Source organism: Eucalyptus grandis, chromosome 9 (genome assembly GCF_016545825.1).
Source record: "Eucalyptus grandis isolate ANBG69807.140 chromosome 9, ASM1654582v1, whole genome shotgun sequence".
NCBI classification, from domain to species: Eukaryota; Viridiplantae; Streptophyta; class Magnoliopsida; order Myrtales; family Myrtaceae; genus Eucalyptus; species Eucalyptus grandis.
In genome coordinates this window covers 16,813,780-16,829,260 of record NC_052620.1, presented here as the reverse complement: position 1 = coordinate 16,829,260, position 15,481 = coordinate 16,813,780, and the positions used below count along the sequence as shown (strand labels likewise).

Sequence of the window (15,481 nt, the reverse complement as noted above, 5' to 3'; positions counted from 1 at the left end):
TTGACTGCTTTTTTGAGGATCCGCATTATTACACCAAAATTCATTATATGCTAGCATGTGGCACCTATTCAAAAACTCAAGGTAAATATATTCTCTTATTGATTAAAGGTAGCTTAAATAAAAAACTATAATCAGTTGAAAGAACAGAAAACCTCTTAACTTCAAGTTTTCCATAGCTAGTGAATGCTAGAACATTTGATTTTAAGCAATTGTACATAAGAAGGTTAAATTGCAACATACCAAATAAGAAGTAATCAAGGTTTTTATTTGGCACAAACTCGTAGGCGAGTAGCTTTTCGTCCCCCTCCAAGCAAAATCCAAGTAGTCGTACAAGGTTTCTATGTTGAAGCTTTGCAACTAATAGAACTTCATTTTTGAATTCTTCATCACCTTGTCTAGAGCTTCGAGATAGCCTCTTCACGGCAATTTGCTGTCCATCCAGAAATCTACCCTAAAGTGCGTTGAATTTACCATTTAATTCCTTATTGCAACTTTTTAAAAACTAAACTAAAAGAATGTTACATGTTTCTTTTTTTTTTTCAGCACCATTATCTTTCATATGTAAAGCATCTTTCATTGTTTCTAACTTATACGTAATATGTACCTGGAAAACTTCACCAAATCCAAGAGAAATCATTTGTCGCTGCTTGCATTGTAGCGAAGTCAAATTGCAAGGACTCCACAGTGGTAAGTTCATTTGCACCTGCATTACCAAAAAATGCAATTTGATTATCAAATTGTATCGACATTGGCTCCTATTGGAGTTTATTGGTTGCTAGTACTTGGGAACATTATCACAATGAAGAGCACCGGATTGGGCTGGCATGGTTATCCCCTTCCCCAATGAAATCTTTCCCCTCTTGATTGGTTATGAAGAAAAAAATTACAACATCATCAATACTATGGGTAACAAAGTAATGAAATGAATCTTGTCTCATGATCACTTCTTCATGCTGAAGGTACTGCTAGGTCTGGTAATTGTGGTGCAGATGCTACCTATGCTTGGATGGAATTGATAAACGTTAGGAGCATTTTGAGGCCTCGTTTTGTGGTTGGTCATGTCGAATCTATATCCCTCTAGAATGACTCATGGCATCCAAATGGGATCTTGCTGGACCTATTCCCAAGGAGAATACTTTACTATTCTGCTCATCTCTGATTTATACTCTAAATGGAAAAGGCACAATGTGAGGTCTGAAGACAAGGTATCATTCTAGGCAGCTATTTGTGGTGTAATTTGTCCGAACGCTTCTTTGGAAGACCAAGATTCTTGCACTGCTGCTTCTTGTGACATTCTCACCTCTACTTCAGCTTTGGAGATTGTGACGAAAAGAGCCATGAGTTAAATGGTATTGGCTGATTTGATTTTCATCTAATTTGCTAAGGTTTGGATTCATATTTTGTTTGCAATATAAGATAAGCTGCCTATATTTCAAGGAATTGACAGATAGTCTTCTAAGCAAGGCCGAACTCTCTACTTTTTGTGTCATGAAAGCACTGAGATTGTTTAAATTTTCTTGATGCAGCAAGCTATAAAAAGGAGAGATTTTCATTGGTGTTTGGGAAATTTTTTGTAGACTTGCTACATCTATTTATCTTTAAGGCCAGAAATGAGATGTTACATTTCCAAACTTATTGATGGCATTATGATTGCCTGTGCAGTCAAGTGTAGTTTTCAAGGTTGAAAGAACATGAAGAATCTGATCTTTGTCCTTGATCATTTCCATTATATGTGCTCCATTTATATCAAACGGACTCTTAATTCATCTAATTAACATATATGATTCTTTATGAAAAATAAAGAAATATCATAATATGCTCATTTATTTGGCATAGACAGCTTACAAAAAAAATAAAGGCAATTAGTCAATTTACCGTCTTTTCCTTTGACGACTTCATGTGTCTTCTTTCTCTTTCTTCGAAGCAAACAACAAATAGAAACGACAAGGACCATAACACCTCCAATAGGAACGGTAATGGCGATGGTTATCATGGTAGATTTGTTGCTTTTTCCTGCACAATTTCCGTATTGTATATGAGACAACTGCCAAATAAATCTAAAAACATTTTAGATGAAAGCGTGTATAATATATAAACATTCCAATACTGTGCTTTTTCTTCTTCTTTTTTTTGTCAGAAACACTGTGCTTCACTAGGTAGGAATATGGCCTAAGACTGACGCGAGTAGATTGGCAATTACACACACAAGAAGGGGCTTGAGAAATCTGAATAGAGAGGCTCAAACAGAAAGTCTGAACTTCTATTGCAATTCTAGCATTTATAAGTTTCAGTTTTTGGTAAATTGATGGAGACGAATAAAAGAAGAATATTAAGAAGCAAAAAAATTTCTTGATTAACAACCCACGTTTGATCACCTACTAACTCCGGCAATAGGGAATTATTGCCGCTGCTGCAGCACACGAGCACTTGGGTCTAAATCCCTCTAAAAAACCCTATTCACATTAACCTTATGAATATATCAACCACCGCCACAAGAAGTCCAATTTTGGTCTTCTTTATGAACCCCACACACCAAATTAGAGGGAAAATTACCCAACGAGTCCTAATTCTATTATATGGATACTAATTCACTTTTGAAATTTTCAAATTTACCCAATTTAATACTAGATCTTGATGAAAAATTCGAATGTAATCTTTCTAATCAATTATTGCAATAAATCGATGACAAGACAATCCATTAATTTCCAATTGTCCTATATGACATACTGCCATGGCAGGGATTTCTAGCAAAAAGTGGCCAGAAGGACTACATTAAAATCTTACACAAAAGTTCGACATCCATAAAATAGGTTTAAGGATAATTGAACCATAAATTGCCTTGTTGCTGCCGGCACAGCTTTTAGGCATATGTTTCCCATACGGTATTTCTTGCTTGGCTGATTTTTTTTTTTTGGGGTCAAAAATACGGATGAGATGCATTAATTAACCGAGTTATTTGTGAATACATCAAGAGCATCAGCACATAGCAGATCTAAAAGTGCAAACAGGAGTAACTTGCTTGGTTGATTTAAGCTCGACAATTTGTCTCACCATTTTTAATTTTTTTTTTTGGACTGATCACCACCAGCAGTGTGACCCTAAAGATGGTTGATATGGATTCTAACCCTAGATTGATTTAGATGTCGATCTACATCTCTTATTGTTGAAACCCTCTTGTGTTTATATCAATACACAAACGGTGGTGACTAAATGAGGAGAATTAATGAACATCTACTAATGATTAATTACCCTCGGCCTAAACTCACTTTATTATTAATTTAGAGATCTCACATGACGGCTTGCGAGCAATGATTTCTATAACTTTTGATTCAATGAACTCACCATGATAGCTGACTATTAGCCATGTCCATGCGCCAAAGATTGAGACATGGACCCTAGCTTCTTTTGCTGAAAATATAGAATCATTCCGTACCTTCTTTTTGGCAAAACTGTATTTATCCAACGCGCTGACCCAAAAATTAATCAGATGGTCTATGGAGCATATGGATTAAACTTATTTGAACAATTAATCGTACAAATCTCATGTGAAACTCATATAATTAATAATTAGATGATCTTAATCCACCCAAATTAAAAGAGGACAAAAAACAAAAAGCCACGTGCCTAATGCTTGAACAAGAGCCAACGTACTTGGAGGCGGAGGCGGCAGAGCCGGAGGCGGAAGTGGCTCGGCAATTGGGCCAACGAACAAATTATTGGTCTCGTAATGGAACTGGCAACTCGGCGCCAGGGCCCTCATTCCTGCCTTCCCGAGATAATGTCCCTTGACGCTCTCGATGATTTTCGTTTGGCACTCAATGCATTGCTCCTTTGTCAAATCTGGTGTGCACTGCGCCATTGCGTAAACCGTGTCAGGCCCCACAGGCATGCTCCTCGTAGCAAACTTCCTCAGTGAGCCACTGCCGGCTGCCTCGCCCTGCAGACCTTTCATCTCTTCCCCCAGCGTGTACGTGACCTCGCTTGCGGCGTTGTTCACGTTGACCAAAATGTAGTTGGGTTCAATCGTAGCTGTGCTGAAGATCGAGGCGTCAGAGTATCTAACGTTGCAGAACTCGCTGTAGAGGACCGCTTCCTTCTGGAGGGGGCAGAGGCGGCGTATGTCGGAGGCCGAGGTTTCGAGGCAGGTGCGGCAGCTCTCGGCAGCGAGGTCACCACGGCAGGAGCCGATGACCTAGAGGGTTTGGGAGGTGCCGGAGACGGCGGAGGAGGCATTGAAGAAGCCGTAGTTGAGCAACGAGGAGTTGGTGGAGATGGAGGTGAGGAGGTTGGTGAGGGTGGTTTGGTAGGCGCTGTCAGCCGTAAAGTTGCCGGTCGAACCACAGTAGTTTGCCAGGAGTTGGGCGTTAATGGTGGAAGCAAAGGTGAGAAGAAGCAAGAGGAGGAGATTCGGAGGATCCATTCTTCTTAGTGTTTTTGTTTTTTTTTTTTTTTTGGTTAATACCTTGAAAAATCCCGAACTGGTACACTTGTAACAAATTTACCCTAAACTATTTTTTTGACCATGAAAAATCCCAAACCGGTACATCTTATGACAAATTTACCCCAATTGACCATAAAAAACCCTAAATTTGTACATTTATGACAAATTTACTCTAAACTAATTTATTCGACCGCAAAAAACCCCAAACTGATAAATTTGTGACAAATATACTCTTCGCTAAATTGAATTAATACCACAAAAAAAAATCATAAAAATTGTAAACTTTGACAAATAGATCATAAAATCCCAAATTGGTATACTAATCAATTGTCACGTGTCATTTAACTTAATAATTTGATAATAAAATTTAACAAAAACTAACAGAGGGTAAATTTGTCACAAGTGTACTAGTTTGGGGTAAATTTGTCAAAGGTATACAAGTTTTGGGTTTTTGGTGGTCAAAAAAATAGTTTGGGGTAAATTTGTCACAAGTGTACCAGTTTGGGGTTTTTCAGGATATTAACCCTTTTTATTTTTGGCGTTTCAGGTGTTTCTTTGATTAGTGTAGAGAGGCTAATAATGTATATAACATAGATATTTGGTGCAGCTCCTACACAAGTTGCGTCATCAAAATATCTACTTCGTCGACGTCTTCTACCTCGGTGTGGGGGTTGTTCATTGAATCTTTCTCTTTCTTTGCCAGAAAACCGACCAAACGCGCGTTGAAAAATATTAGGTAGTCTTGCACGATTCAGCGGCCGACACGTGGCGCGACACAGCACGCGTGGGTCCCTTGGACGAAGCCTCTCTCCCCTCCCTCCCTCCCCAACGTTCATTCTCTCCAACACGCAACTTCTTGTCACGGTAAAACACTGTTCAGATCTTGGAAATAGGAAGGAAAAGAAAATAGAAATGTCAGTATCAATGATGGCCCAAAATAAACAGGAAAACAAAATTATCTAATGAAGGTTCTTGACAGGAACGTCTTGCTAACTTGCTATGTCAATTGGGAATATAATACTTGAATCCGTAGTGCCACAATGAAAACAAATTTTTAAACGATTGTCTGCATTGACCAAATAAAATCAAAAGTTGAAAAGTAATATGTGTTGACTAGTTAAAACCTCAAGCCACAGAGTTAGATTTATAAAAATAGGTTACAAAACTTCAACAAAAAAAAAAAAAAAAAAAAAAATTAGTTTACAAAACTGTTTTTTCTAGGAGATAGGTAAGATCGTGAGTGATTATCTAAATAATCCGTTATATACAAGAATCAATAATGGCCGGATACCTCATTTAATAAATTAATTGTATAAACTAATCTTAGGGTGTGTTTGTTTCACGGAAAACGTAATGTTTTTGGAAAATGTTTTCCGGGAAACCATTTTCCTGGAAAATTGTTAGTTTTCCTTTGTTTGGTGATACGTGACCGAAAGTGTTTTCTGGTGTTTGGATCGCATTTGAAAAATGATCTAACAATTGATAATAGTATGTCTCTTACTTCCAAATTAATTTGTTGAGTTCATGTTACTTTATAAACGGATTTTTCTCGATTAGTTTAGTAAATCTAGAATTTGAACCTACAAAATGAAAAGGAAACTTGAATTCATACATGTATTTTTTTTTCTTGAAAATGGACATGATTTCCGGTTACAAGAGCAAGTCAAAACGATATCACTAATCGCTTCAATGCATTTGGCTCTCTTTAAATGGATGCGCCTTTCATGTGTAATATTAATTAATTTGACAAAAATTAATGAAAAATAAATTCATTATAAATGTACTAGTTTAGAGGTTCTTTATGATAAAAAAATTAATTTATAATAATTATATTGATTTGAGATCTTTTATATAACATTATATTAATTTATATTTTTTTCGTGATATTAAGTAGGAAGTAAAGGAAGCGAAAAAAAAAAAAAAAAGAGAGAGAAAGGAGGAAAACGTCACCATTTGTCCATATAATCGGCACTAGCAAGCTAAAATCTCTTTCTTTCATTTTCTTATTATAGATTTGAATGTTTCAAAAGGTTGTGCTTCTTTTTAAATAAGAGGCAAGAAATTTAGAAAATAAATAAAAGAAATACATCTAAAAAAGAAAAAAATCTTAGAAGAAACAATCCTTTTCCAACAAAATCGATCCCCCAAATTTGAACCCCGGCTCGCGCACAACCATCCAAAAATCAAATCCATTTTCCGTTCAAAATTACCAAAAAATAAAACCCAAATAAAAATTTTTTAAAAAAATGGGCTGTACACACATTGAACTCCCTCTCTCTCTTTCTCTCTCTAGCCCGATGACACCGATGGCCGACCCGTCCTCCTCGCCGCCCCCTCCTCCGATCCCTAGCCTCCTCCTCCCGCCATACTCGCCGCCGCCTCCGCCTCCCGGCTCGGAGCAGCCGCCACCGCCGCCGCCGCAGCGGCCCCGCGGATCCTCTTCTCGTTCCCGGCGGCCGGCCCTCGGGTCACCTCCGAGTACGACAGCAACGGCTCCGTCTTCCTCCAAAAGGTCTTGTGCAAGCTCCTCGACGGCCTTGCCAAGGTCAAGCTCTCCTTCCGCAACGACCGGAAGGGCGAGGTCGCGGAGCCCCGGCTGGCCTTCGTCTCCAAGCACCTCTCCCTCCACTACGACGTGGAAAAAGCGAAAGAACCTGGAATCGTGTTGAGCGTTGTTGAAGAAGAGCCAGACCTTCAATGATGAAGAAGAAGATCCGGACCTCCAATGGCGAAGGAGATGCGTGTCGTCGAAGAAGAGCCGAAGAAGAAAGATGAGGGAAAGAGCGAAGGGTGAGAGCGGCGTACCTCAGAAAAATTTGGAAAGAAAAAGTGACAGGACAGAGAAAAAATTGAAAAGGGAAAGTGTTTTCATCTCCTCACGCGGAGGAATTCGTTTTCCTAAAATAACACACGATATTTGTGTTGACCAGAAAGTCATTTCCATTGACCAAATCTGTTTTAGAGATCCAAACGGCTGAAAATCCGGAAAACACTTTCCGGTAAAACACTTTCAGTGAAACAAACACACCCTTAGTAAGTCTAGTATTTTCCTAAAACAAAACCCCATGATGTTGGCACGCGTGTGACCCGTTGCGTAGAGATGCAAAGCTGGCAATAATGAATAATTTGACTCAATATGTATTTTGAAGGCTGTTGGTTGAGGTTGTGGGTGTCGGTGTGTCGAGCGGTGATACTGATTTGAGTGCTGACTTTTTAACTTTAGCCACGTAATTGAAAATAGTCTTCTTTCTATCAAAATAGAAGTTGTAATTCAATGTGTAAGCCCAAACAAGAAACATAGGCACTATTGATTGCCCCCATAATGGACATGAACGGGGAGGGTTTTCTACAATATCATCAACATGATCAAAATAGTTATTTCAAGTTTAGAAGATCATTGTGTTGAATGATAATAGGAAACGAATTTGTTTGTTCATTTCCACTCAATTGATTAGTGAAAGTCTATCAAAAAGATGAGATTGAGAAGTTGCGAAGGTTCTGAGAGGGCAAATAGTTTAAAAAATCCTAAATCTATTACACTTTTCTCGATTCAGTTTTAAACCTTTTTTAATTTTACAAATTCAGTCGTAAACCTTTGTCACTTTTTATCAATTGAGTCATTATGGCCAATTTTGGTAGGAGTTAGCTGGCATGGATACTAGCCACACTATGTGGCGTGATCGGTGATAACGTGGAAAATTTTAATAATATTTTAAATCTTGAAATTTTTTTACATTTTTTTTTTTGTTTTCCTTTTTTCCTCTTTCTTTCTTTTCACTTTGTTCTTCCTTTTGCCGGTGGTTGGCCATTAACCACAGTGGCCGGGCTAGCGTCGCTCGCCACAAGTGAGGCTCAACCGAGCGAGGGTGAGCCCTAGCGAGGCTTGCCCTCATGAAGGCGAGACTCGGTGAAGGTCGGCCTTGCCTAGGTTAGGGAGCCTCGCCAAGCATTGGCCATCAGCCGAGCAAAGGCAACACCGAGTGAGGCCACCCTAGCCTGGGTGAGGCCACCCTAGCCTAGGAGAGGCCGACCTTCATTGAGTCTTACCTTGGCCAGGTTGACACTCCCCTAAGCGAGGGTGAGCCAAAGCGAGGGCTACCCTCACTAGCTTGGGCGGAGGCGACACCTAATGAAGTTGCCCTAGCTTGGGCAAGGGTTGGGATTGCCTAGTTTGGGCAAGGCCAACCCTCACTAAGGCTCGCCCTTGGCTAGTCGAGCCTCACCTACGGCAGGCGAAACTAGCTCGGCGGCTATGGCCAATGGCTAGCCACCAGCAAAAGGAACAAGAAAGTGAAAAGGAAAGAAAGAGGGAAAATGACAAAGGAAAAAAATGTATAAAAAATTTCAAAAATATTAAAATATTATTAAAAATTATCCATGTTAGTGTCGACCGTACTACGTGGTACCATTAGTGTCTATGTCAACAAATTCCAGCAAAAATTGACAGAATGAACTCAATTGGCAAAAAATGAAGATGTTTAGGATTGAATTGGAAAAATTGAAAAGTTTATGACTGAATTAACAAAAGTGCAATAAATTTAGGACTTTTCGGATGATTTTCCCTGTTTCAGGAGGAGATACTGTGTAAGGTAGGAAGAGATATCTCCATAGGTGTAGACCATCAGACAAGGCTCATAAAGTTAACTAGGACTATCTTAAACCGAAGAGATAGATTTATTAAAAAAAGTTTACAAAATTATTTTAATAGGAGATACGTCAGATTGTGAGTAATCCTCTAAATAATTGGTTATATTCAAAAATTACTAATAGGCTGACATATCATTTAATAAATTAAATATATAAATTAGACATAATAAGTCTAATATTTTGTTGAAACAAAAACTCATGACATATTTTTAATTGTTTAGAATTTGGCTAGTGCATAAGAATTAGACATGTAGAACCAGCTCGCCTCCATACAGATTATCAATTCGCATTAGTAAAATGGATCTTTTTCATCACTAAAAAGAAAACCTTAAAACAAAAGAAATAATCCAGAAAAAGAAGGTGTGCCTGGACTTGGGGGAAGTTTGCGTTGAATTGGTTATCACTGGACTGGTCGAGATTTTAGGCTGGTCACATGCGTGTAACATGAAATCTAGGTTGACCTTCTAGAAGTTTAGGAGGACCACTTGTTGTCTTTACCTAATCGATCATTAGAATATGAAATCCCCACTTGATGTTTTGCTATCTAATTGATGGGGAAAATTTTGGTTCAAAGGCTAAGGAGAGGAGACGTGTATGAATAAATGCAATTTGACCAAATTCTTACTGCTAATTTATCAAACAAGAGAAAAACAAGACAGTGGGTAAACCGCCAATACACTCGAACCATCTTCTTGGCCCTATTTCTCCAAAAGTCCTTGGGGCTTTTCGGCTTCAAGCTGCCCAAAAGCTTACTATCATCACCAGCTGGTATGGTAATTCCAAATGTGATTTTTAATGTATAAATACTTAAACGTTTTGTCAAGTGGGTGTTTGGAAACTCAGAAATGGATAGCTTATTAAATTAATGGATACTGTGAGAAGATAGCTGTATTTGGTATAAATTAATTCCCAATAATCTTATACTTGAAAAATTTATGTACTAACACTCGAACACAACACATCCACTACATGAGCAAACTTACTTAATTGTCTTCCTTTCAAAATCTTTCTAAAAAAGGTATTCTTGTAGTTACGTAGATGAGTCAAACTACTAGAAGAAACCGATAGCCGATGGGCAAAACCGTGAAAAAGAGGAGGAGGAAGAAGAAGTCAAAATTGATTTAGAACTCTCATTATAGATGGCTTGTAGATCAATGACTGTCGTTGGTGAGGGTTCTGCAAAACCTATTGCCAAGAATCGTTGGGAAAGGATAACAATTAGACACTTGTCTAGTCAACTCCATGACAAGATATGGATAGAGTTAATATAATTTAAATACCATGATAGCTAATGAAAAGTTACATCAATCAATAAAAGAACTAAGAAGACACCATTGCAGCCAATTTATTCTTGATTTTGTAAGAGAAAGTGCATTCACAAAGCATATAGATAATCTTTGTCTAGAGCTATAAATACTGTCAAAGAATACAAACACTTTTGGTTTTTTTTTCCCTGGTTGAGGGGATCCCTTTAATTTCTTCAACTAATGATTTCCGAATAACAAAGAATGCTTTTGAACTACGGATTGCTCAAGAGGGCCGAGATGGGCTAGGCAACCAACTACAAGGGAGGGCTTCAAGTTTGCTAATTGATTGGCCTCGCGATAATGGTGGACAACTTGGATTTCATGTAGATGGGCCAGACAAAATTGGCATTTTATAATAAGGGCCCGCAAATCCCACCAAAGTTGATCAATGCCCAAGAGAAAGCCTATTGGATCTTGAGCACCTATAGCCTACAGGTATAATTTAAACAACACCAAAGCCCAACTAGTTTCACAAGTGAAGAAATGTATAGTCCAGTGGGCATTATTTAGTCTAGACAAGACAAGTAGTATTCATCCTAATAGATGCACAATAATTTACAAATGTGCAAAATTACAGAGGATCAATGCATGATTTAGCTTCAAATAGAAATAACAACTTAGAAGAATTCTAATAACTATGATGGATAACATGTATAGAGTATTCTTTTATATGCACACTACCCCCATAAGAAATCAATAGCTTATTATCCAAATACATTGATTTTTGCTTGTGATTCACCAAAAAAAAAAAAAAAAAAATCACTATGGAAGGTCAAGCAATCTCACCGTGAGACCATCTATGAAGAATAATTTTGCTTATCCAACCATTCACTGGGGTTACAATTCAATATCTGACATAGCACTAGTTGACAAAGGCATGGTCCTACTAGTAGATTGATTCGATCCAAGCTCTTTCATTGGGATGCTCAATCCCCCTAATCTACTTCGGACGAAGAAGGCTGGATGTTGAGGCAATGGTGGGTTAAAGTAATTGCTCTTGAGCATGAGAACTACAGTTGCTATGGTGGGTCTAATAATTGGATCTTCCTGAATGCATAGCAAGCCAATGTGCAAGTAGCAAATGACTTCATCCCTCGAATATGAATCCAAGATAGCCAAGTCCAACACTTTCAAGGGTGTGCCATTCCTCCATTTATTCCATACCTGCAAGAATAATTCCAGAAAATCTTCACAAAATTGTGGCATCAATTCAATGACTCATCATGCAAGAAGATTGAATCTTGCAATTAACCATATATGACTAAGGAAAAGAACCACAAGTGTTTTTTTAGGCTAAAGGATTAAGTTTTTACAAAGGAATTTCAATTTCACTTGACCAAAATTACTAGGGGTGAGCATCGGTCTAGGGTCAACCCTAGACCGGCCCAACCCAGTTGATCCTGGTCTGGTTCCTAGGGAGATTAGGTCAGTTTTTGGTCCTAGGATTTCTGGACTAGCACTATGCAAGTTGGTCCTTGGTCCTAGGAGTTTAGGGTTGGTCAACCCGGATCAACCTTGATTCTATATATTATATATCTAAAATATTATTTATAATTTTTTTATATAGAGAAAACCCTAAAATAAACGGCGTTAGGAACATTAAATAACTATTTAGTAAGGAGTTCAAGTAATTTTACACTATTTTTTAATAACTTAGATCTTTTAATGTCTTTTACGGCATCAAAAGCCATAATATTACAAAGGAGAAATATGCTTTTGTGAGGAATCCTCAAGGCATTCAAAATGACATAAATAGCTTCTCATGGCATCATCCTCTAATACTCGTTCTATTTTGTTTTATTTATCTTCTTAGTCTTTAATTTACCAAAATTGAAAGAAATAACTTATTCGCTCGCCACTTGACACTTGCCTCACTCGCTTTGGGTCACTCGTGCCACTCGCTACTCGATGCTCCCCTGGCTTGTTACTCCCTACTCGATGCTCAACGCTCACCCCCACTCGACACTCGTCGCTCACCTCTCTTAGCTGACCTCGCTTGTCACTAAACCCATAAGGTTGGTCCGGTCTTCGCTCGCCTTTTTAGGGAGTACAAAAAATTATCGGTTGGTCCTAGGTAGATCCTAGAATCGGACCAAACCCATTGGGTCGGTTCGGTCCTTGATTGCCTTTTTAGATAGTACAAAAAATGAAATAAATAAATTATTCGGTCAATCTTGGGTTGACCTTGGAACTGGACCGAACCCATTGGGTCGGTCCAGTCCTTGGTCCCAAGCTCAATAGAGTCGGTCCTTAGCCCTAAGAATTAAGGATCAGCATTGTGCGGGTTGGTCCTAAGGTTAAGGGGTGAGCCGGCCCAACCCAGACCATGCTAACCCCTAAAAATTACACAGAGTGCAATGTGAATATTTGCTGCTCTAGCACAACGAAACTTACATAACTAGCGAGATATTCGCCCCCATCCAATTGGTGGTAGAAGTTATTATTCTTGCCGTAAATCATCTCTATAAGTAGTACACCGAAACTATAAATATCAGATTTCACAGAGAACTCTAGTTTTAACAACACTAAAGCCCAACTAGTTTCACAAGTGAAGAAATGTATAGTTGTCACGATCTACCCTTCTTGTCTGGAGGGAAAAGGACGATAGGTTTAAGGATATTACTTAAACGCGAGTCTACAACCCTCAAGTAGGCATGGGTTGTCCCAAGTCTATACCTCACGCGACGTTGATGTATTCAATATTAAGTCAAATTGACACCATGAGAATTTTCAAATGAGGAGTGGCCACTAACCTATTGAATTCAGCTAGAAAACAAACGAAGCACATAAGTATAACTCACTTCCTACACAACTAGAAAATCTAAAGCTAGAGAATTTGTTACACTAATCGATCAACTAGTGCCATTTTGATACGTAATCATATTCATTTCAAGAAATGTTGGTCAAGCAATCTAAATTAATTATAAACTCATCTACTAACATGTAAGGTGATTATGTGGGTGTGTAATCATTAAATAACAATTAGCAATCAATGAAACATTAAATAAATTGCAATAAAAGGTAACGATCTAATGCTATGAAATAGGAAGCATGCCATTCTTAGCTAGGCTAAAGGGAAGCCATAATCAACATATTGAAAGTGCCTAATTATGAGCATTGATCTAAAAAGGAAAAAAAAAAATTCAAACCTTATTGCAATGCCGTAAGAGTTTGTTCAATTTTGGACATGACTTTTTATCAAAGATTTTCGCACATTTTAAGAAAAAAAACTACCCAAAAACTAATTTTTAAGCATTTTCCTAATTTCTCAAAAATATAATTTTTTCGGAATTTTTTATTATTTTATTTATAAAAAATTATTCCGAAAATAGGGACCCGAGCCGGGCCTGGGGGCCCAGCTCAAAAATGGGCTACCGCAAGTCACACGAATCTGGGCTCAAGGGCACGAAATGGGCTTTACACATAAAGAAGCTCCAATTGATTGAAAAAAAGAATTGGGCTCAACTCATAGAATTAAGCCAAATTCCTCCAGCATTTAACTAAGCCCAATCCTAAATTTAACAAGCCCATCTAACCTATCTAGAACCCGAAACACACTAAGCTCAAATAAGCCCAAATTCAACAAAATCCAGCTTCGGCCCCCAGAGCATGAATATGTCAATTTTTAATTATCAAACCTGGGATCTACAAAATAAAGCGCCGCTTATGAACCGCATCTCGAGCATTAAACGAAATCTCATCTCACCGTCGTTTACCACCAGCTTGTTTACCACAGCTTGTCACCAGACAAGTGCCTCCGAACATTACAATCACAGTTCCAAGAATACTCACAAGGTCAACATCAAAGCACCAGGCAAAGGCAACTGAAAGTTTAAGAGATCCGGACCCTATGGAAACGAAATTTTTGACTGAAAACGCACTCAATAATTAAGAAAAATCTTGCACTAAGCAGAACAAATTCGAATGGCCCCTTAAACAAGTCAGAATCTGAGACTAAATTGGATGGACTTTATTAAGGCATTTCTACGAACACGTAGTAGGCAGCGAGTTGGAGAGCGAATATGGACCTACTCGGTGCTCGAACTCCTCAAGAGAAATCAGCGAGCAACATTCAAACTTAAGAAAAGCCGATTCATTTGGCTGGACGACGCTCAGCCGGGGCTAAATTTCGGCCCTCTCGCTCTCCGTCTCCCCTTCTCCCGATTTCTCTCTCTGTCCGCATCCCCCTCACTCGCGCTCCTTCTCTCCCTTTTAAGGGCAATCGGCAAGCGCTCATGGTTTTCGGCATTGCTAGCTTGTCGAACGCCCTGATCCCAACCAGCAGATCACATCGCAAGCTCCTGCTCTGCCTCTGTCGCCCCTCTCTTTTGTAGAATGCGTGAGCAATGTGGACCGGAAGAAGATAAAGGTGTGTGGGCCGGGCCGAGAAAAAGAGAAAACGGGTCAGCCCGCACGGGAAAGAGAAGAGGGAAAAGAAAGAGCCGGGCCAGCCTGGACCCGGCCCGGTCTTGCTTCCATTAATTAATAATAATGATAATTTTAATTTTTTATAGAAAAATTATATTACTATCAATGCAAATACTTCTAATGTCCAAATGTTACACAATTTAATGAAAATTATTTTTTTAGAGGTTAAAAATTAATCCCCAATTTTTTATGCAATTAAACTTTAAATGAATAAGCAAAATTTAAGTGTCAACAACAATCTAGTGAGTTAGTTAACAAACACTTCAATTTGATTATAGACAAGAGAAGTAGTGTTGAGCCTTATAGAAGCACAATTACAAATTTGTTGAATTATATTGGATTGATGAATGATTTAGCCTCAATTAATAACACAATTAAGAAGAATCATAATAACTATGATGGATAACATGTGCAAATTCTTCTTTTAAATGCACACAACCCCATTTGAGCAATTAAGAGCGTATTCCCCAAATACATAGATTTTTGCTTATGCTTAATAAAAAATCATGGTGGGAGGCCAAGCAATCTCATTGTGAGACCATCCATGAGAACTACTAGGGCCATGTTAGGTCTAATAGCTGGATGTTCCTGAATGCATAGTACTAGCATTGAAGCACTTCATCTCTTGAATATGAATCCATGATAATTGGATCCAACA

General features: G+C 38.4%; 2 protein-coding genes across 2 annotated transcripts; one reads left to right on the top strand and one right to left on the bottom strand.

Moving 5' to 3' along the window:
* Positions 1 to 248: 248 nt before the first annotated feature.
* On the bottom strand, positions 249 to 4,428 carry LOC104420342 (cysteine-rich receptor-like protein kinase 6). The gene is made up of 4 exons (XM_039301298.1): positions 3,652 to 4,428; positions 1,876 to 2,013; positions 605 to 703; positions 249 to 451 (listed from the first exon to the last, which is right to left on the bottom strand). The coding sequence occupies exons 1-3, from the start codon at positions 3,950 to 3,952 to the stop codon at positions 615 to 617; spliced, it is 528 nt and encodes a 175-aa protein (XP_039157232.1). The 5' UTR covers positions 3,953 to 4,428; the 3' UTR covers positions 249 to 451; positions 605 to 614.
* On the top strand, positions 4,368 to 7,142 carry LOC104420341 (outer envelope pore protein 37, chloroplastic-like). The gene is made up of 2 exons (XM_010032203.2): positions 4,368 to 4,382; positions 6,792 to 7,142. The coding sequence occupies exons 1-2, from the start codon at positions 4,368 to 4,370 to the stop codon at positions 7,140 to 7,142; spliced, it is 366 nt and encodes a 121-aa protein (XP_010030505.2).
* Positions 7,143 to 15,481: the final 8,339 nt, after the last annotated feature.

What these genes read in the sequence shown, in the direction of transcription:
- LOC104420342 (XM_039301298.1), bottom strand. Translation starts at nt 3,952, where the DNA reads ATGAAAGGTCTGCAGGGCGAGGCAGCCGGCAGTGGCTCACTGAGGAAG. An exon ending in TCTGCCGCCTCCGCCTCCAA is followed by an intron (nt 2,014 to 3,651) that starts GTACGTTGGCTC and finishes GAAATTGTGCAG; the next exon opens with GAAAAAGCAACAAATCTACC. An exon ending in AGTCGTCAAAGGAAAAGACG is followed by an intron (nt 704 to 1,875) that starts GTAAATTGACTA and finishes TTGGTAATGCAG; the next exon opens with GTGCAAATGAACTTACCACT.